The sequence below is a fragment of the Vombatus ursinus genome, unplaced genomic scaffold (assembly GCF_900497805.2).
Source record: "Vombatus ursinus unplaced genomic scaffold, bare-nosed wombat genome assembly UNPS02009205.1, whole genome shotgun sequence".
NCBI classification, from domain to species: Eukaryota; Metazoa; Chordata; class Mammalia; order Diprotodontia; family Vombatidae; genus Vombatus; species Vombatus ursinus.
The window spans coordinates 28,459,560-28,479,875 of record NW_020948983.1 but is presented as its reverse complement, the minus strand read 5'-3'; the positions used below and the strand labels follow the sequence as shown (position 1 = coordinate 28,479,875).

The 20,316-nt window shown below is 37.6% G+C and overlaps 1 protein-coding gene and 1 long non-coding RNA gene across 2 annotated transcripts in view; one reads left to right on the top strand and one right to left on the bottom strand.

The window, feature by feature from the left end:
* LOC114035362 overlaps nucleotides 1-5,522 on the top strand; it is a 17,456-nt gene extending 11,934 nt beyond the window's left edge. Inside the window, exon 3 of the long non-coding RNA XR_003568212.1 lies at nucleotides 3,850-5,522. This is a non-coding gene — a long non-coding RNA (uncharacterized LOC114035362). The remainder of the gene's footprint in view (nucleotides 1-3,849) is intronic.
* RASGRF1 (Ras protein specific guanine nucleotide releasing factor 1) overlaps nucleotides 1-20,316 on the bottom strand; it is a 201,742-nt gene that overhangs the window by 11,521 nt on the left and 169,905 nt on the right. Inside the window, exons 20-23 of the mRNA XM_027851440.1 lie at nucleotides 18,351-18,411; nucleotides 14,075-14,178; nucleotides 11,200-11,284; nucleotides 6,769-6,966 (exon numbers count right to left, since the gene is read on the bottom strand). Coding sequence (XP_027707241.1) covers nucleotides 6,769-6,966; nucleotides 11,200-11,284; nucleotides 14,075-14,178; nucleotides 18,351-18,411 — 448 coding nt within the window. The remainder of the gene's footprint in view (nucleotides 1-6,768; nucleotides 6,967-11,199; nucleotides 11,285-14,074; nucleotides 14,179-18,350; nucleotides 18,412-20,316) is intronic.

The following is a 20,316-nucleotide window of genomic DNA, read 5'->3' as shown; positions in this document are numbered from 1 at the left end:
CAAATTTCTTTTAGTGATATATATATGTGTGTGTGTGTGTGTGTGTGCATGTAAAAGAAGACAGTTTGACAGGTTCCAAACATCTAAAAAGTTCTAAGACTAGGTCATATTCTACCATGCAAACACACACACACACACACACATATATATATCACTAAAAGAAATTTGCATTGAATGTGTTTGAGTGGGGCTAAAATTTGGCTCTTGGAATAGGCTGCATAGCACTGGGATTCAGATGGTTTTTGATAAACTTGGTATTTTAAATCTGAGATTAATTTAAATAGATCTGTAGAGAACTACTGATTTTCATGTCTATATATTCCTTTTCTCCTCATATGGTCTTTTCCATGACTACTCCTAAAAGATGAGTCACTTCTATACCTTTGAAATACTGTAAATTTACGAATACTGTTACTTTAAGAAAAGGACTGTACTTGAAATGATTGCCCAAGAAGAAAAGGTTTTGAAGGAGATTTGAAAATAAAACTAAACTCTGATGCAATGCTTTCAGTCATATGTCAAATAATAAAATCTGGCCAAGCCCACAGACTAGGGTCCAAAGAAATGACAAGTGCCTGACTCTTCAAACAGAAACCAGAAGGCCTGGTGAGAGTTAGAAGACCTGGGTTTGAGTTCCAATTCTACCATGTCTCAGGTTTGTCATAGTAGGAAATCACTTCCCCTTTTGGAACACAGTTGTCTCAGCTGTAAAATGAGAGATTAGGATTAGTTATTCTCTTGGAAACCTTTAATCTCTTAACATTCTGAGATTCTGTGATTCTTTCAAATGTATGTAGTTCAGTGAAAAGGAGACATGCAATGAATTCTTTCTTTGCTGCTAATTAGCTGTGTAATCTTAGTATACTATAGTGGAAAGAAGACTGGATTTGGAGTTTAGAGAATGTGGGTTTTGAATCCTAATTCTGCTAGCTGGGTGACATTGGCCTGCAAGTTAATATCTCTGTGTCTCAGTTTCCTCATCTATAAAATAAGGGTATTGGAGTACATGGCTTCTAAGCTTCTCTTCTGACTGGCAAGCTTTAGCCTATGGTCCTAAGTCACTGAACTTTTTGGGACCTCAGTCACCTCAACTGAAAAATGAGGAGGTTGAGATGATCTCCAAGATCCCTTCCAGGTCTCAAGTTACAGGTTTCGGACAGTAAAGCTGTATGCTAAGTAATGACCAAAATGGTAATCCAGCAACATTCTTCAGCTTGGGAAATTTCAGTGTGGTCTCTTGTATCTCACAAAGACATTGGCTTCAGTTGGCTGCACACTGAAATTTAACCCAAGTCTTTATTGGAAAAAAATCTTCCCACAGGAAATTAAGATCTGATTTCAAGGTCTAATTGAAGTGGAAATCAATGCAGCATCATGATGGTTCTTCAGTGGTAAAGGAATTAGGAGACCATGTCATTTGGCTGTTTCCCAAAGATGAGAAAAGATCTTAAGCACATGAGGACTCAAACCTGAGCAAATCTATCTTCCCTTCCAACTTTAATGTCCCATGATAAGGCATAGCTCTAATACAGTAAGAAATAGGGATAATGTCATCTAGTGCCTTTAAATTTGTCAAAGGGACAGAAGTGGTATAAGGATCCATTACGTGCCTTTCTGAAAAAATGGTATTATTCTTATGGTTCTGACCTGCACAGAAAAAATGAAGAAAGCAATGGAAAACAAGCTAAAATCAACACAATGAAGATGCTTTCTGCCAGTTGCTGTCCTTTTTCTTCCTTTGTATTAAAAGGGATGAGGAAAAGGGAGCTGTGAATGCTTGATCTGAATTTTTGATTTCTAGTTGTACCATTGTTCTTAGTATATTCATATGTCAGAGGAAGGCTTCTGATGTGGATGTCAATTCATTTTTAAATAAAATCAGTATTCTAGTTCCATCCAGGAAAAGTGGTCAATAAATTAACCGAAAAGTTTTTTTTTTTTCCTGAATGCCTACTGTCTGCCTAGTATTGTCTTCTTTGATCTGGGTAGGATACAAATTCAGGTGTTCACATGGATTGTGCTGGCATCTAGATAAGGATTTGCCTTCCCTTAGACTCAATTTGATTTCTTATTTGTAAAATCTTTATTGATATGTGAACACTCCCAGAATTGTAAGACCACCCACAGATGACAGATGCTTGAATGTGACAAGTACAAGTAAACTGCATCATTATTACCAACTTGCATTTTGAGGCAATGTGGGCAGTAGTCTCTGGATTCACAATAATTTAATATGCCCTGCTACCCAGAGCTAGGTGGTATAGTAGGGAGAGTGCTGGACTTGGAGCCAGGAAGACTTGAGTTCAAACACAGTCTCAGACATTTACTGTGTGACACTGGGCAAGTTACTTAACCTCTGTTTGCTTCAGTTTTCTTATCTGTAAAAAGAGGATAATGACAGCATCTATCTTGTAGGGTGGTTGAGGGGATAAAATGAGATAATAACTATATAAAATGTTTTGCAAACTTTTAAGTGTTATATAAATGCTAGTTATTATCATCATTATTAAAAACCAGAGCAGTTAGTTATATTAGTACTGGCAGCATTTTACTTTCTTCATGTCTTCTAGCCAGGTAGAGCAATTCTAATCAGCAGGCAGCTAGGTGGGTTAGTGGATAGAGTGCTGGTCCTGGAATCAAGAAAATTTAAGTTCAAATGGGGTCTCAGGCACTTAATAGCAACGTGATCTTGGATTTACCCTCTCCTTCAATTTCTTCAAATGTCAATGAACCACCTACCTCCAATGGTTGTTTTTTAGTATCAAATGAGAAAATATTTGTTAAAAATAAAAGTGCTTAGCACAGTGTCTGGCACACATAGTAAGAGCTATATAAATGATAGCTATGCTATATAAATGATAACTATGCTATAATTGTTGTTATTGTTATTATTATTAATCCATAATTGTTCCAGTTAGATATAGGGCATGTCTATATAATACAACTGCAAATGAGCCACAAATTTTTGTGCTAACATTTCATGCACACAAATGGATCTATTTTTGTAAATGAAGGCTATTGATTGCTCTTAGCAATCAAGGTAACCTGGAGTTGAAGACATGTGGCAGAGGTGCCCCAGTCTTCTCCTTTTTGGCAAATCCAAAAGAGTTTTGTCCACTAATCATCTTGGTCATCATGCTAGCTTGTAGGCATCAGAGTATTGTAGGGAAAGCGATTCAGGGTATGTGGGGAATCAGGAGTAAATAAGACGGAATCAATCATCTTCATGGTATGATTTCAGGGAATAAGAGACTCAGTCTTCCTCAATATTTTCTCCTCTTCCACCACCCCACTTATCCACAATTAGAATTTTTTCATTTGGTTTATTAGATTTATCCACTATTAGAAGGGACATCTTCTTCCTTTCCCCTTCAATGACACATAAGATATTTAACCTTATCAGTCAATTGTTCCTCAGTATTAATAAGCTTATAGAACCTTCCTTAGATCAGGTTTTAATAGGAGGAAGGGGATGTAGACCATGAGAGACAACAAGGTGGATTTGGGGGAGGAAAAAGGAGATAAAGGGGAAAGAAAAGGAAGCTATTTTTCCTAAGATAAATTTGGCTTATTCACAATTTTGCCTAGGACCTAGCCTAGTACAGATCCAGACTTTATTTCTTTTATGCACTTATGTGCTAAAGGATGAAATGAAGACTGTATATGCTATTATTAATATCCATTTTTTCTGATCTTCTAGGAAATTTATCTACTTTGATAGGTTGCCTTCAAACCTACCCTTCTCAAATCCTGGAGAGAACAATTTAGAAATATTATATATTATTGGTTCAGCTTTGATAGAGGATCCCGCAAAAGACATGAAGCCAATAACAGATGATTTTTTTTCAGTGTTGGCAGATTGCTGCAGACCGTGTTGACTTTGAAGAAGACAGCTAGAAAGAGGAAAGACCCTACACACAAGCAAAAGTCTTTGGCAAATCTTATTGATGAGATAGCATGCCATTCTGCTGCTTGGGCAACATGCTGCCATATCTAGAGACCCAGCATGGAGATATATTGACATCTGATGTTCTGGCGGCACAAGTTCCAGGTCAAACTAAAGGACTGCAAACTCATCAACTGATCCATTCTACCTTGAAGTAGTGGACTGGGTTCAACGTGGAGGTAATTTTCAATTTCAGGCCCTAACTACAGAAGGTCAGGATAAGTTTCTAGTAATGAGTCACCAGAATGTATTTCATCCACAAATGTAGTAGCTGTGGTCACTGAAAGTTGTTTAATTTCCATAGAATTGCAATATTCAAGGGGAATGGAAGACATCAAGATACTAGAATAAACAAAATGCTGAGCAGATGAGGTTTTTGATTCTTTGTAACAAGTTTAAAGAAATTCCTTGAAAGGTCCTTGAAATTCTACTTCAAACATTGCTGAAAGTTACATCATTTGGCCAACTTGCAGTACAGTCACCTGAGTCAGGGTGGCTAATTTTAAGAATAACATCCTGATTACACGGGTAAGAGTCAAGCTGAGAACAATGACAGGTCCCATAGATAGCACCTTCTATCATTCATTAAAAGGAATTAGAACTTTTTCTGGGAGCTAGATACAGAAGAAATCTGAGGCTTTATAATACTTGATCTAGCCATATTTCTTCAAAGGTACCAAACCAACATCTTCAGCTTTAATATTTCTGTACCATGACTTCCCAATTTTTCAAAAGGCAATAATACTTGCCTTACTGTGATGCAAAGTGAATTGTTAATAAATGGTATATAGCAGAATTGTAATACCATGCGTTTAAGAAGACAGTGTAACATAGTGGATAGTATGCTGGCCTAACCTGGAATTAGAAGCCCTGGGTTCAAATCCCACCTTAGACACTTACTGGCTGTGTGATCATGGGCAAGTCGCTTAATCTGTAAGAAACTCAATTTCCTCATCTACGAAATGGGAATAGTGATATGTGTATTACCTAAATCATTGTTATAAAGAAAACATTTTTGCCAACATTAAAATGCTTTGTCAAGGTGAGTGATTATGACTACTGTAATGTTTTAGTATGGTGTGGCACAGTACGTATTGTGAAAATGGAACAATAGGTCAGAAACTAAGGGGCTATGAGTTCTACCTTAAGCTTTGCCACTTATAGATTGTAACTTGCTTTATGTCTCTCAGTATCTTCACCTGTATGGTGATGAGGAGCACTACCAACCTTTCACACCTGGTAGATATGAAGAAAAAGTCTTAGAAATGATGTAGATTTTTATCAAATGACCTCAATAAAGCATCCTGCAGGGAAAAGGCATTGCTCTTCCTTCCCTCTGACCAAAGAAACAACATAGGCAAATATATGATAGATTTGTAGCTATTAATGGGACTGATCTTCCCATATGGATGGTGTTAAACTGCTCATTTTGGAAATGTACATTCGGTCATACAAGTCACTTCCATGTGCTGAAAGTATTCATTTATTAAAGGCATGTGAGTGAGCTGAAAGACCCAACATAACACCTTCATACTGTGGGCAGTTTTCTACCCTATTAAGGTCCCAGGTCCCACTTCCTTATATATACATACAGATATGCACATAGACTACATATACATGTATGTGTGTGTGTCTATATAGCTATATTTTATCTATATAATGCATATATACAGACACATGCATTTTTAAAAAGCAGACTTGTGATTTCATTGGTGTTTTAAAGGAGATCCTAGTAAGGAACTTCCTCTACTGAGCTCTCTGGGGGCACTAAAAGGTTAAGTGACTCATCCAAGGTTCTATAACCCATGTGTGGCAGAAGTAGAGTCTTTCAGACTCTAAGAACAGTCCTCTTTTAGTTCCTTTTTTCATAGGAAATTCTGGTTCAAATTCTTTACATCAAAGGTAGATTTAAAATCTATGTCTTTAATCAATAAAAATCATCCTTGAATTTAAGTCTTTTCCCATGTGGCTATCAAAGAAATCTTACCATTGATGGCATCTCATTAATGTTTTACTAATAAAGTTTGGGATCCGAAAGGATCACTGGAATTTGACTCCTTTCTAACTCCTAGAAAAATTCATTCCAGGTCCAAGGCCACATCCTATGTTGCAAGGATGACTTAGTAGGGGAAGCTAAAAACCTAGAACATGTGTTAGCAAAAATCTAGCATCAGCTATTGCTGATCTGGTGTGTTACCCTCCAGAAATCCCTTCCATTCTCAATGCATTGTCTTATGCAGCATACAATTGTCACACTATCATCTTACTTCGGAGGCATGTTGGGAAAAATAATTTATTTAGTGGCACTATATAAATATCGTAGTCTTAATTAGCAGAATGGGTAGACCTATGATCAATCAGAGGGAAATACCATATCAGGAGAAGGCAAATGTTCATCTGTATGAGCTATATTACTTATCCCAGGTGGCACCTGTCTCAGGTACTCACTCCAGGGAGTTGTCGCTTGATGTCTGGGAAAAGATATTTCATTTCACATGAATGAATTGTTTTCTCCTACAAAATTGCCTCTTTAATCTTGGTTTACACAGTGATAATGCTACTCCTATTCCTATTCCACAGCTATCATTTGTCTTCCAATATTGTCCAAATCTGATCTGAGGATAGTTTATGATGGTCTATGATATTTTTCAACTTGTATGATGTTATTTTTCCTTTAACATAGATGCCATTTTTAGGCTGTAGTTTATATTTAGGGTAGGTCTATATTCAAAATTACACAGTAAATAATGTACAGAGCTTCAGACTTCTGTCATCATTACTAAATCCAACTCTGTAAAGATAATGGAACAACCTGATCATACCTGTTTGGAGACTTTCAGCCATGTTTTCTTCAGTCTGAAGATTGCACTGCGGTTCATGGAGGAGGTGATTTCTAACACAGCATTGTAATTGTGTAAGCATCGGCAGATGTCCGCCACAGCCACCCACTTTTCAATGGCACTAACTCGGGCATTGACATCCTCGCTTCGGAGGATTTCTGAAGCTATCAGGTTACTGATCTTTGGGAAAAAAAAAACAAAAAACAAAAACAAGACCCAGAAACATCATTTCAATAAAGTAAAAGACATTGGAAACTTGTTTTAACAAGGAGAAATTTCTTATAATTGTAAGATTTTGGAGCTGGAAGGGCCCTTTTAAAATCATCTAGTCCATCTTCTTTACTTGACAGTTGAAAAAACTGTGGCTTAGAAAGTTTAAGTGACTTCCTCAAGTTGTCTCGGCTAGTGGCAGACCTGAGATTGGATCCCAAGTCTTCTGACTCTTACTCAGTCCAGTATTCTTTCCACTATACCAGTTGTGTGTAATTTTAATTTTTTAAAATAAAATTGGATTTTCCCATTGACATGTCAAAAATGCTTTTCCAATGTTTTAAGTTAACTTTCAACAATTTTGCTTTAAATTTCCCTGCTTTCATACTTATCAATTAGTTGGTCTGTAAACAAGAACTTAAAAATACTGGGGAATTCCTAAAAAGAAAATTTGAAAAAATGAGAAATTGTTTTGGGATGTGGATAATCACACCAATTTATCTTTTTTTTTTTACACATGGCAAAATGTGGGGATGTGATGGCTATCTTTAAGCATCTGAAAGGCAGATTTATAGAATTAGAATTAGACTTTTCTGCTTGGCCCCAGAAGTGAAACACTAGATGGAAGTTGAAGAGAGGCAGATTGGATTTGATAAGGAAAAAATTCCAAAAAGTAACCATCTAGGAAAGGTAAAAAGAATAATTATCTTATACAAATGTGGTGTGAGAAGAATTGACACAAAGGAATTATTTGAGGGAGGAGGGCTGGTAGTTCTGGAACCCTACTCTCATTGGGAATGGGTTAAAGAGGGAATAATATATATATAACTAGAAAGGTTTTTTAAAAGTTTTCTAAATTCAGAAAGAAATAAAAGGATAAGGGTATAGGGAGGGGGGAGAGGGCGAGGGATTTTTTGAGGGAACCCTACTCATCAGATCTGGGTTAAAGAGAGAACAACATATACATTTAGAAGGGAATAAAACTCTTCTAAATTTATAAAGAAATAAGAGGGTAAGGGAATAGGATAAGGGGGAGTATAGAAGTGTGTTTAGATTAACAGGAATGGGAGGATAAGGGAGGGATCTTTGGAGGGGGGATAGGTTAATTAATAGGAGGACAAAGTAGCAGGTAGAAGTAAAGTAGAGAAGTTAAGAGGAATAGGAAACAAGAGATACACACAAATGTAAAATAAAGATCAGGAGTAGAATTTGTAGGAAAGAAAAGCAAGGGTAGTAATCACGATCTCAGACAAAGTTAAAGCTAAAATATTTAATCAAAAGAGGAACATAGGAAAACCACATTATATGTCAGCCATATTAGTTAATATTGTTTTAAACTATTTAAAATAACCAGATAATATAAGGTTGGAATATTGCTATGGTGCAGGAAATGATGAGTTGGTAGACTTAGAAAAATATGGATAGACTTGGACTTATGAAGGAAGACATTTATCTACCTTCAGAGAAGCAGGACAAACAAGTATAGTACAGAAGACTTATAAGGAAGCAAGGAAAAGATGGACAGCTCTGACTACAGTGTGTAGTATTTATTATGTAGGCTTTCCTGAAATAGAAATTTATTAATCCTCTCTTATGTTCTGCCATGCACACGGCAATGCCTTTTTTCTTATTTTGTATTTAAGTTTATAATGTTTCTTTTTCTTTTCTTACTGTGTATTTGTTTAAAATAAATTAATAAAGAAATAATAACAAAAAAAGAAAAAGAAAAAATTCCAAACAATAATAACTGTTCCAAAGTGGAACGGGCTGCCTTAAGAGTCAGAGACCTCTTCTCACTGGAGATCTTCAAAAAAAGAAGGTGGATGAGCTTTGATCATATTTTCTATAGAAAGGATTCATTTTCAGGTATGAGTTGGCCTCTTTCAAATATGAGATTCTGTGTTGTGGATGGTGTCAATCCTGGGTGCTAGTTGAATTTGGGGGCTGCATACAAAGATAGCCCAATAACATATGCATACACAAAGTAAAGGGAAAGCACAACCCTGCTTATAATTAAACATGGTTCCTTGGGGAGAGGGTAAAGGAAAAAAAAATCTCATTCTCAGAGCTTGAGGAATGGCCACTCCAATAACTAGTGTGTTTCTATTACTGGTATTTATATAGTGATATGGCAAGAGTAGTGTTGATATTAGCTCCTGGTTCTCATTATCGCTGATTTATTTATCCTGAAACTTCTTTTTGGAGGCATTTCTTTTCAGTAAAATAAAGACACAATACAATACAACCACTGTGAATTCCGACATCTGGCACCTCTGGTTTTAAGCAGTCTTAGTTTTTGCATGTTTTGTGTTTCTGGAAAATAGATCTTATGTGCATTGCCAGCATATAAAATAACACCTATGCACGTGCTTTTGGTTTCATAGACATTAGTGGAAATTGAAGTATGGGCAGGTATGAAAGGGTGGAAAGTCACTGTAATAGGTCTTTATTTTCCTGATGGACAGGAGAGCCAACTTGGCTAAAGCAGCAAGGAATCCAGAGGGAGAAGCAGGAGGCAGCATATGTCAGGGATGTCAAAACTACCATCACCACCTTGACAACCGTCTTCCTTCAGACCCTGATTGGTTCAGCCCAAGAGCCTTGGAAATAGTAGTGCCTCTTAAACCACCAGATGTGCTGGTGGTCTAGCCCAGTTCCCATAGTCATCATTGAGGAGGGAAATCCTTGTGGAGAGGGGGCCCACCTTTCTCATCACCACCAGTAACAACTGCTGAGCAACTGCTACCAATAGGCAGATAGAAAGACATAGGAGTCCTGGAGTAGCAGTACCCTCAGACCAATACTCATGCTTGCAGGTTAGTTGGTCTTCATAGCCGTGATCCAGAAAAGCAACTCCTGTGGAGAAAGGACCAGCCATCCCTACCAAGTGCCATACATAGGACAGGCAAGCCAGCTTAGTTGAAGCAGCAACTTATACTTAGATATCTTTCCCTGAGGGAGAGAAAGGAAACAGCATGTGCTGTGCAAGTCAAACTACTACCACAGCCTCAATTGCCATCTCCCCTCAGACTCTGGATGCTGAGCCCAAGAACCCAGGGATTAGTGATATTAAATAATGACGTTAGAGATGAGGCACTAACATCTGCTTTGCCACTGCACCATAAGGACCATGAGACTTTCCCATGTGACCTGCGCCAAAGGCTTCCAAATGTGTTGTTTCCCTGATTTAGAATGTGATCTCTTTGAGAGTAAAAACAGTATCACTTTTCTGTTTGTATCTCCAGCTCTTAGCACAGTGCTTCGCACGTAACAAGCACTTAATAAGTACTTGATTCGTTCAATCATTCATTTATTCATTCAGCAGTGTCAAGCAAGCAGAGTGGAAAAAATGGAGAATACCTTTACATAGAATTAAAATTTTTAACTCTTTGTCGTGTCAAAGAAATATTATACATGGCAACTTGTTTTTCTATCCATCGTACCACTTAGCTGTCAAGGAATTGAACCTAGGCTTTCCTGATGTTATCAAATGAAATGACTTCAACTAGGCAACTAGGAGGCTCAGTGGAAGGCTGAGGTCTACCACTAGACCTAGAATCAGGAAGATCTGAATTCCAATCTGGCCCCAGACACTTACTAGTTGTATGACCTTGGGAAAATCATTTAACCTCTGTCTGCCTCAGTTTCCTTAACTCTAAACTGGAGATATTAATAGCACCTACCTCCCAGGATTGTTGTGAGGGTTAAATGAGATATTTGTAAAGTGTTTAGTACAGTGTCTGGCACATAACAGATGCTTAATAAATATTTGTTTTCTTCCTTCCAAATTGTTAAAGACATTTTTGATATTTTAAAATGTTTACCTAGAGATCTGACTTTTGTAATATAAATTCCAGGAGACCAAGACTTCTTGGAAGTATGTATACAGGAAGAAAAAGAATCTGACATTTTCTAAAGTTGAACCTTTCTAATGATATAATAGGCCAATAGATTATGAGACTTCCATTGCTTTACCTTCAGTCAACCATTTTAAATGATGTAATCAAGCCAATAAATAGAGCCATACTCTCTGCAGCCAATGTAGATGGGTAAAGGAGACATAAGTCTTTGCTTCTCTTAAAAAGCTTACAAGGATCTGGGAGAGAACTCCAAGGGAAATTCCCAATCAAATTTCTAACAAAAACATAGGTTTATAACAAAGGGGAATGTAGAGTAGAAAGTTGCCACCAATCCTATACTTACATCATTAAAATGCTTGGTAGTTTTCATGATGTAAGGAGTCCTTTCATTCTTTTCAACCTTCATCCAGCCTTGTCCAAAAAACTCTCTGAGAATGACAAAGATAAAAGTAAGGATAAGTGACATTTGTTCATAGCTGAATTTGTTGACTACATACAGAGACAACCTAGATACATGTATACACAGAATGGAGGGAAAGTATGGTATTGCCTATAATTAAACTGCTTATAATTACTTATAATAAAACTGCTTGTAATTAAACATGACTCCTTGGGATTTCCTTGAAATCCTTGTTTTACCATGCAGAAATGTCTGATGCTATTTCAAACCCCATATTTGTGTTTCTTGTAGATAAAGTTTACATTTGACATCAGCCTAGCAAAATAGATATTTCTCTACTTGGGAGCCTGGGGCACCAGAGTACTGTTATTATCTATTAAATCAAAAGTGGGAAAGTGGGAGTAAAATAAGTTTCTAAGTAACATAAGCATATACAGTCAATTGGAAGAATAACTTCACAGAAAGGCCTAGAATATTAAAATTGGAAGGGTGCTTAGTGGCAGTACAGAGGAAACTGAGGTTCAGAGAGGGAAATGATTTGACTATGTTTTCAAAGAAGAAATGGTAGAGCCAGAGCTGCCATCTATGTCTTCTAATTTCCAGACCAACACACCTCTCTCTACTACTCCTTTAGAACTCTATGAGTCTCAAGTCTTACATGATGGGTTAAGAAACCTGATTTGTCTTCATTGTGAGATTTGAGAGTGCGAACAATTTTTTCATATGCCTTAACCATATAATCTCTAACTTCTGCAACATACCTATCTCTTTTAAGAGGCTCTTCATTCTGAACAATATAGTATTTTAAGGTTTGCAAAGTGATTTTTTTATACATTATCTCATTTGAATCCAATTCATACTAAAAATCTCTGTGGAATCAAATTACTAGTTCTTAAAAGACTTTTCTGAGTGAGGAAAAAAGTCATATATGAGAGGCAGTGCTGTTAGTAGAAAGAGTCAGCCTTTGAGTCAAGAGGACCTCATTTAAGTCCCTCTGAAACACAATGGTTGTGTAACCATCGCCAATACACTACTAAGCTTCTCTGGGCACTAAGCAACTGACGTGAATTGGTGGATAAAGTTCCCTTCACCAATGAAATCATAGGTCTGGACTGAAAAAAGAGTGATATGTTACAGAAAAGATCAAAGAATCCTGAACCATATTTAAAAAAAATCACAAAACTTTAACCGAAACTAACCCAAACCAGAAAAAAACCAACTAAATTCCCAAACCTTAACTTTGTGCTAATAACAAGATAAATAATCTAATACTTGACCCTAGTATCAAGGAACTTATCTTTCTGATTCCTTAAAATACATTATAATTAAAGTTAGAAGTATAGTGCCTTCCTTAAGCAATATTAATGTTTACTTTTCAAGAAATTCAATAATATGCATTCCAGTGGTAAGATGAAGAGAAGGACATGTTTTTTGAGGAAAATTATACATCTCATAGTTTAGGGTTAGAAATATTTTTTGGGGTTCCCACTATTTCCATTAGATTTACTTCAGGTTGGTCCACACACATATTTTGTGCTTTTCCCCTTTCTTCAAGACATAACTGTTGGTTATGGGAATTGGTGGTTTTATATTGGTCATTGCAATGAGTTGGACAATTCGTTATGGGCAGGAAAGACCATCATAAATGAGAGTTGGATGAAAAATGTTTTCTCTTTGTACAGAAGACAAGATGATAGGAATTACCACATAATATGTCTAAGATAATGTAATAATTTTCAAAATCTGTAAACTTTGAAACTAGATAGGAAATAGCTAAGAAAGCCTATGTTTTTCTTTCTGCTTCTTTATTTCTGTGAAATCTCCAGAGTGTAGACACATTGTGTCAAAAGAGTCACAGGCCACTCATTTATTGGGAAGATGGTGAGTGGATGGTATAGAGCAGAGCTGTCAAATACACCTGACTTACAGGCTGCTTGTGGCCCAGAGGATTGCCCAAACCAGATAGAAACATAATTGGGAAATATTTAACAAAATAAATACAAATACAATAAAACATAGATAATATTATATTTTATACTTAGCAAATATGCTATTCACAGGGATTTTTATGTATGGTTTAGTGGCCCCTATTTCCATCTGAGTTTGACATCACTAGTGTTGAATGTAGTGTGGCCAGCCTGGAGATTTTCTATGACTCTGGGATTGGAATATGATGTTTATGCTGTCAACTATGTGAGGGCTGTGCCTGATGACAGCTAAGCCTTGCTCTACTTCTCTGAGTGTAACAATTGTTCTAACACTGGAGCCAGGCTTGGGGATTTAGAGCCTTAGCTCCTGAGGGAACTGCTGAAAAGTATAGATGTTGAGCAAATGCTTGGATCATGGAGGACGGCTTTGGACTTTTTCTGGGCTGGCCACTGGCTATTACCTTCCATTTTCTGCTAGTGGAAAATCACCTCAAATTGTGGGAATGGGAATACCCTCAAATTGTCTCACCCATCATTCAACACCTAGAGTCTAGAGGTCCAGAAAAAAAAAGTGTAAATGCGAGAAGGAGAATAATCATTTGGGGAAAGGAGACAAGCAGTAAGTGTGTGTGTGTGTGTGTGTGTACATTTGTGTGTCTGTGTCTGTGTCTATGTGCATGAACTTTAGGTAAGTTGGTAGAAAAGTCAAACCCCACCCCCTAAATATTTCTATTTTAAGTTATAGAATGTACAATTATGATCACAATGGAATGTCTTTGTACTGCTTTAGAAATTTATCTTGTATTTCTTCATATTCAGTGGCAAACTTCCAAAACCAGCATATGAAAGGGGAATAAAAGCATCCCCAAAGGAAAATTATAGTTACTCACTCATATGGAATCTTCTTAAAGACCAGGTGGTCCAGTAAAGTCAGCTGTTCAGCTATTTCCAAAGCAGAGTGGTTTTCAAAGGGTTCTGCTTTCACTCCTTCGGCCTAAATGAAAGGGTCAACAGTTGGTTTAATGCAATGACATATAAGGCATTTTGACATAGAGGGCATCTTGTGTTCTGTTCTGGATGTCACCTTTTACAAAAACCATTCATTGATAGCTGGCGAGAATCTTGAGGAAGGTCATCTGGATGGTTAAGGACCTTAAGTTCATGCAGCATGAATATTTAGCTAAAGGAACCGAGGCCTGAAGATGAGAAGACTTAAGGGAAAAATGATAGCTGTTTTTAAGTATCAGAAGGACTCACACAGAGAAGGGGGGTTTAATTTCTTCTGCCAGCTTCCAGAGGACAGAACTAAGAGCAATGAGTGGAAGCAGCAAAAAGGGTAAATTTAGGCTTTACATCAGGAAAAACTTCCTAACAATTGGAGTTAGTTGCTCAAAAGCAGAAGAAGCTGCCTCTGGAGGCAGTGAGTTTCCCTCCATAGGCAGTTATACTATAATCTGGCAGAGTCTGGCTGGCTACTTGAAGGGTATGTTTTAGAGGGGATGCTTATTCTGGTTCTGGCTGGACTAGATGGCCTTTGAGACCCCTTCCAATTCTGAAATTCTATGAATAATATAGATAAGGCAGCAAGGGATGAACATTGCAAACAGTGCTGGACTTGGAGTCAGGCCGACCTTGGTTCAAATCTAGCCTCAGACACTTACTAGCTCTGATAGAGGAGATTGCCTTAATCCTTGGGGTACATGCTTCTGGATCTTGGATAGAACCCCACCCAATCGGGAGACCTTACTTCTGTTTAGAGTGTAAACAGAATCTAACCTAGGTGAATTTCCCTTAGGAAATAAGCCCAAGTCATTGCACCCCTCCATTGGAGTTTAGGGTGACCCAGGTCACGAAGGAGAAAACCGACCAGAGTGGTCTGGGTGGAGATGGATTCCCTGTCCAGATTACTAGCGGTGGCTGACTGTCATGATGAAGCCACATTCTCAGCAGGGGGAGCAGAAGACTTTTAGCCTACCGTCTCATTTCAATGTCTACTAATCAGGGTTGATTTCTCCTGCCAGGGGCATTCCCTTTCAAAAAATACTTAAAGCATTCAGTGTCTCCATTAGGTGTCTTTGGCTGCTGACGGAAACCACTGACAATCAATGTATTATCAGCTAGTTTAATTAATAAATTGATTATTGATTACTCAGAAATTCTGTCTCCTAGGTTTTGCACTCATCACAGTTGACACAGGTATATACAAGCGTTCCCTCTGTTGCCACCCCAGACTTGTGGTTTTCAGGGAGGGGGACTTGAACTGAAATTTGACTGTAAGATCAGTTCTCTATCCACTCACTGTAGACACTGCCTTTCATATTTAGTGTATAGACAAATAATAACACTCACACAAATGGACAGTGAGTGTTCTCTAACATGGGATTATTGGTTACGCAAAGGTGCTGTGTTCAGGACATATGATACCATATTCTGAAAAGGCCAGTTAACAATAGTGCTGGAGTTGGACTTCATTTCTTGTACTTAACAGTTCTTGAATGCCCCAAATGCACATACAGGACAGTTGCGAGGATGAATGCTGTTGACCATGATTATTGTTTGGTTCTGTCCAACTTTTCTATAGGTTGTGTAAAATGCCCTGAAATGAGTTAGTAATGTGATCACTGATGACTGAGTGTTGGGAGGGAGTAACAATTCAAATGTCAAGTCTAGATTATTGGAAGCCTCTTTTGCCATTACTCAATTTGCCTCTCTGGCTCAACCTCAGAGCTACTGAAAAAGAACAGCTTATTGTATCACTCACATACTACATTACTAAAATCCACCTCCTTGGACAGGTAGCCTGGGAAACTATCAAAAGACAAAATTGAAGGAGAAGTAGTGACCTTATGCAAAACAAAAGAACATTTAAGATTGAGGCAGAAGAAGCCGTTAAGATAGGAGTTACAGGTGGCGTGGCCCCTAGGATTCATAGGGTCCTCTGTTCTAAGTCATTTGAAGCAGGTCACCAGGTGGGGAAGAAGAGAGGAAAGGAAGCAGAGATGCAAAGCAAATGCTCTGTTTAGTCATAAAGATTGTGCTGAACATTGACTCTCTTGTGCTCCGCCTTTAGGGCACTGAGACGGGAACAAGAGTATGAGTAGGGGACTCCAACCCACAAATAAAGGAAAAGAGGCAAGAACCTCCTCTTCCTAAATTAGGAAGAATTTATGCTACCTTTGAGTAATTCCATTGTATTACAATGGTAATTTGCAATTCATCTATGATAGTTATCAAGAAAGATGATTTTAAGTCAAAGTGAGAGTTAATTTCTGCAAACTGGTGAGGAAAAACAGAATTTAAGAGGTGATCTCAAAATTAGATCCTATCCAAACAGATTGTTTATGGACTAAAATTACGGAATACTTTATGTTACTTTCTTGAGTGAACATGGTCTAAAATTATGGAACATTTTATGTTATTTTCTTGAGTGAACAGGGACCAAAATTATGGAACACTTTATGGTACTTTCTTGAGTGAACCCTACTTTAATGACTATTGAAGCATCTAAGAGGAGGAAACATGACCTCTGGCAAACATTCTGTTCTAGAAGATCAACAGGAATGAGGTTTTTTAAAACTTAAGGGGTAACACATTCAGGATAAGTCTTCTGCTATAAGTGTAAGGGGGCTTGGCTGCAAAATCAATGATGATTTCATCTCAGAGTTGAATAGGATAATATAAAGCAGAGTCTCAGATTAAATTGTCACATAGGAATGTCCTAAAAATTAACCTTTTTGCTATGGGAGGGGGGAAATTTGCACCTCTTCCTAAACCCGGACGTAATGTTTTGATTTTCTCAGCCCTGACCCTGGATATTGAGAAGTTTCCTTACTATGGTAAGAAGAATTATTGGGCATGGTAAGTTCCGGGGAGTAGGAGGGTCATTAGGTTGCCTAAGGAGGGGAAACACCAGACTAAAGCAGAGAAAACAGAGCTAGGTAAAGGTATTTTTACCAATCAGCATTGGGATTTAGCCATGAGTGGTTGCTTTACTTCTACCTCGGGTAAGGTAGGAAGCCCCAACCTCAAAAAAGAGAAAAACATGAAAAAGAGAAAAAAAAGGAATTAGGTTAAATAGATTAGGAACCTAAAAATTATAACCTTGGCTAGTGAAGAGATGAATTGGTGCAATACGGTTCATGTGTCTGGTTTGTATTAAAATAGCCCATCCAGTACAATCCAATGTGGTTTAGCATCTCAGGGATATCCTGAAATGTGTATATTGTTCGCTTTTGGCAAAACAGAGATGAGGAGAAGAAAGATGGAGTGGGCTAGATCCAGGTCCAGCATGACAAATTATATATCCTTATGGTAACTAGCTTTAACAGATTAGAGATAATTTTGCCATCTTGAAAAATGGAGTTCAACTGGGTCGACCTCTTCATGTCCCATACTGATTTATTTATGTGTCCTATTGATGAGTTCTATTTCTAGGAAAAGGAAAGCCAGGTGGTGCAGTGGATAGAGCACTGGGCCTGGAGTCCTAAAGACTTTCTGAGTTCAAATCTGGCCTTAGATACTTACTAGCTATATGACCCTGGGAAAGTCACTTAACCCTGTTTGCCTCAGTTTCCTCAGCTATAAAATGAGCTGGAGAAGGAAATGGCAAACCACTCTGGTATCTTTGCCAAGAAAATCCCAAATGGGGACATGAAGAGTTGGACATGACTGAACTAGGCTAGATGGTTGTCTAATGATATAATCTGAGGCAGAAGCAGATCATAGACTATAGGCACAAAACAGTTAAAGACTTTTCTCAAAATAATCTCTCCTACTGAGACCTAAAATCCTACCATTAATAATACATTCCTTTGGGTTAAGCATTATCCCCTCCCTATTCTAGTTCTCAGGAATAATTACAGGATTTATCAGATTTCCTTCCTTCTTAACAGGCTAGATTGGAACAACATGAGAGTACTGGACTTCCCAGTAGGAAAGAGTTGCTGAAAGGGGAGGAAGCGAAGGAGAAAAAGGAGATGGTGATAGTAGGTTTGTGGAAGATAAATTTCCCTATTTTGTAATCCTGCCTAAGTTTGGGTCTGTCTGCTAACACTGAGGTCCAACTCCAAAGTTATTTTGGGGAACTTGGGTGGGCAAATGAAGAAATAGATGAAAGTGAAGAGAAACTTCTGAGCAGTATTAATTTTCTATGAAAACAGGATTTACCATCTGTACGATCTCCTCCAGTGTGATCTGGTTGTCTCCTGGGTCTTCCTGTGTCAAAGTCCTAGGGTATGAAAAGGTAAAATTAAACCAGATGATTATGAGGTACTGTTAGAAAAGATATCTGCTTCTAATCAATCAGTCAAACAAACAACAAATGTTTATTAAGCACCTAAGGGTGGGCTCAGCATCGTGCTAAGTGCAAAAGAAATCTAAAACGTGCCTTCTATCCTCAGAGTTTATTATCTACATAAACAGAATAAACAAACATATGTAAAACAATTGGTGAAGTAACATAGTCTTCAATAAAGCACTAAATTGTGCTATAAAGATGGCACAAGTGATTTAGAGAAAGGAAATGTCTATGTTTGCTGGAATTTTCATGGAAGAAGTAGGTTTTGAAGGATGGTTAGGATTGGAATAGGCAGAGAAGAATTGGGAGAATATTTCAGACAGAGGAAAAAACACTATTAAAGGCAAATAGGGGACTGGATTGTGTATGTGGAAAAGGTGGATAAGGTTGAACAGACAATGATCACATCAAATTAGGGAGCGACTTGAAAGTTAGGTGGAAGACTTGGAACTTCATACAGCAGGCAAAAAAGGAGAATTTGTGCTTTTGAGCATGGTAGTAACAAGATTAAAATGGTGTTTTAGAAAGGTTAACCAGGTAACAATGTACAACATACATGCGTTGGAGAAGAAGAGAGAGACTGGAGGTAAGGAAAATGACTAGGAGATAGGCACAGTAATTCAAGTATAAGATGATGAAAGTTTGGACTAGGATGGCGACAGTGGAAATGAAGAGGCAGAGAAGCATCTAAAAGACAGTGAAAGAAATAAGAGAATAGAGAAGTAGAAGGGAAGGGGGAAGGGATAAATATTTAAATGCCTGCTATGTGCCAGGCACTGTTCTAAGCACTTTACAAATATTATTTTATTTGATCTTCAAAACAACCCTGGGAAGTAGGTGCTATTATTATTCTCATTTTACAAATGAGGAAATTGAGGTACAGAAAGGTTAAATGACTTGCCCAGGGCCACATGGCTAGTAATTATCTGTAACTGATTTTTATCTTGGGGCTTCCTATCTACAGGCCCAGCACTTTATCCATTGTGCCACTTAGTAGAGAGGTAAGTGTTGACTGGGATTATGAAAGTTTCTAGCTTTGAAGAATCATTAACAATAGAAATGGAGAACTTGGGAATGGAATTAGAGGGGGAAGGATAATAATGAATTAGGTTTCAAACACATTAAGTTTGAGATGATTGAACATGTAGAAATATGCTATAAGCAGCTGGGAACATATCAGGTGAGTATTTACTATTGGAGAAAAAGGTTTAGGAATTATCAGCATAGAGGAGGTAGTTGAAACCATGAAAGAAGCAAGTATGCTAATAATAATAGTAACTCATATTTGTACAGTGTCTTAGTTGTTGAAGTACTTACCTCACAATGATACTGTGAAGTAGGTAGATAAGAACAGAGAGCTAAAGATTAATCTTATGGTTAAACTCATAGTTAGGGATAAAGAGGAGGAAGAGGAACCAGAGACACAAGATGGGTCAGAGAGGTAGGAAGAGAACAAGAATAGTTTGGTGTAATGGAAGCCAAGGGAGTTTATAAGTTTAAGAAGAAGGAGGCATTTAATATTATAAAATGCTGTGGAGAGGTCCTGGAGAATGAGGACTGAAAAACAACTATTGGAGTTGGAGATTAGAAAACTGTTAGGGACTTTGGTAAGAGTAGTTTCAGTAGAGTATTGGAGGCAGATATCAGATGAGAATGAGTGGTAAGGAAATGAAACCTGTTGATAGAGACCAGTTGTTTAAGAAAAGTAGAAGTGAAAGGAAGTATTAGTAGTTAAGAAGCCCTTGTGTCCTCTTTTCTTCCTCTCCTCTTCTTTCTTCCCCTTTCTCTTCTTCCTTCCTTCCTTCCTTCCTTCCTTCCTTCCTTCCTTCCTTCCTT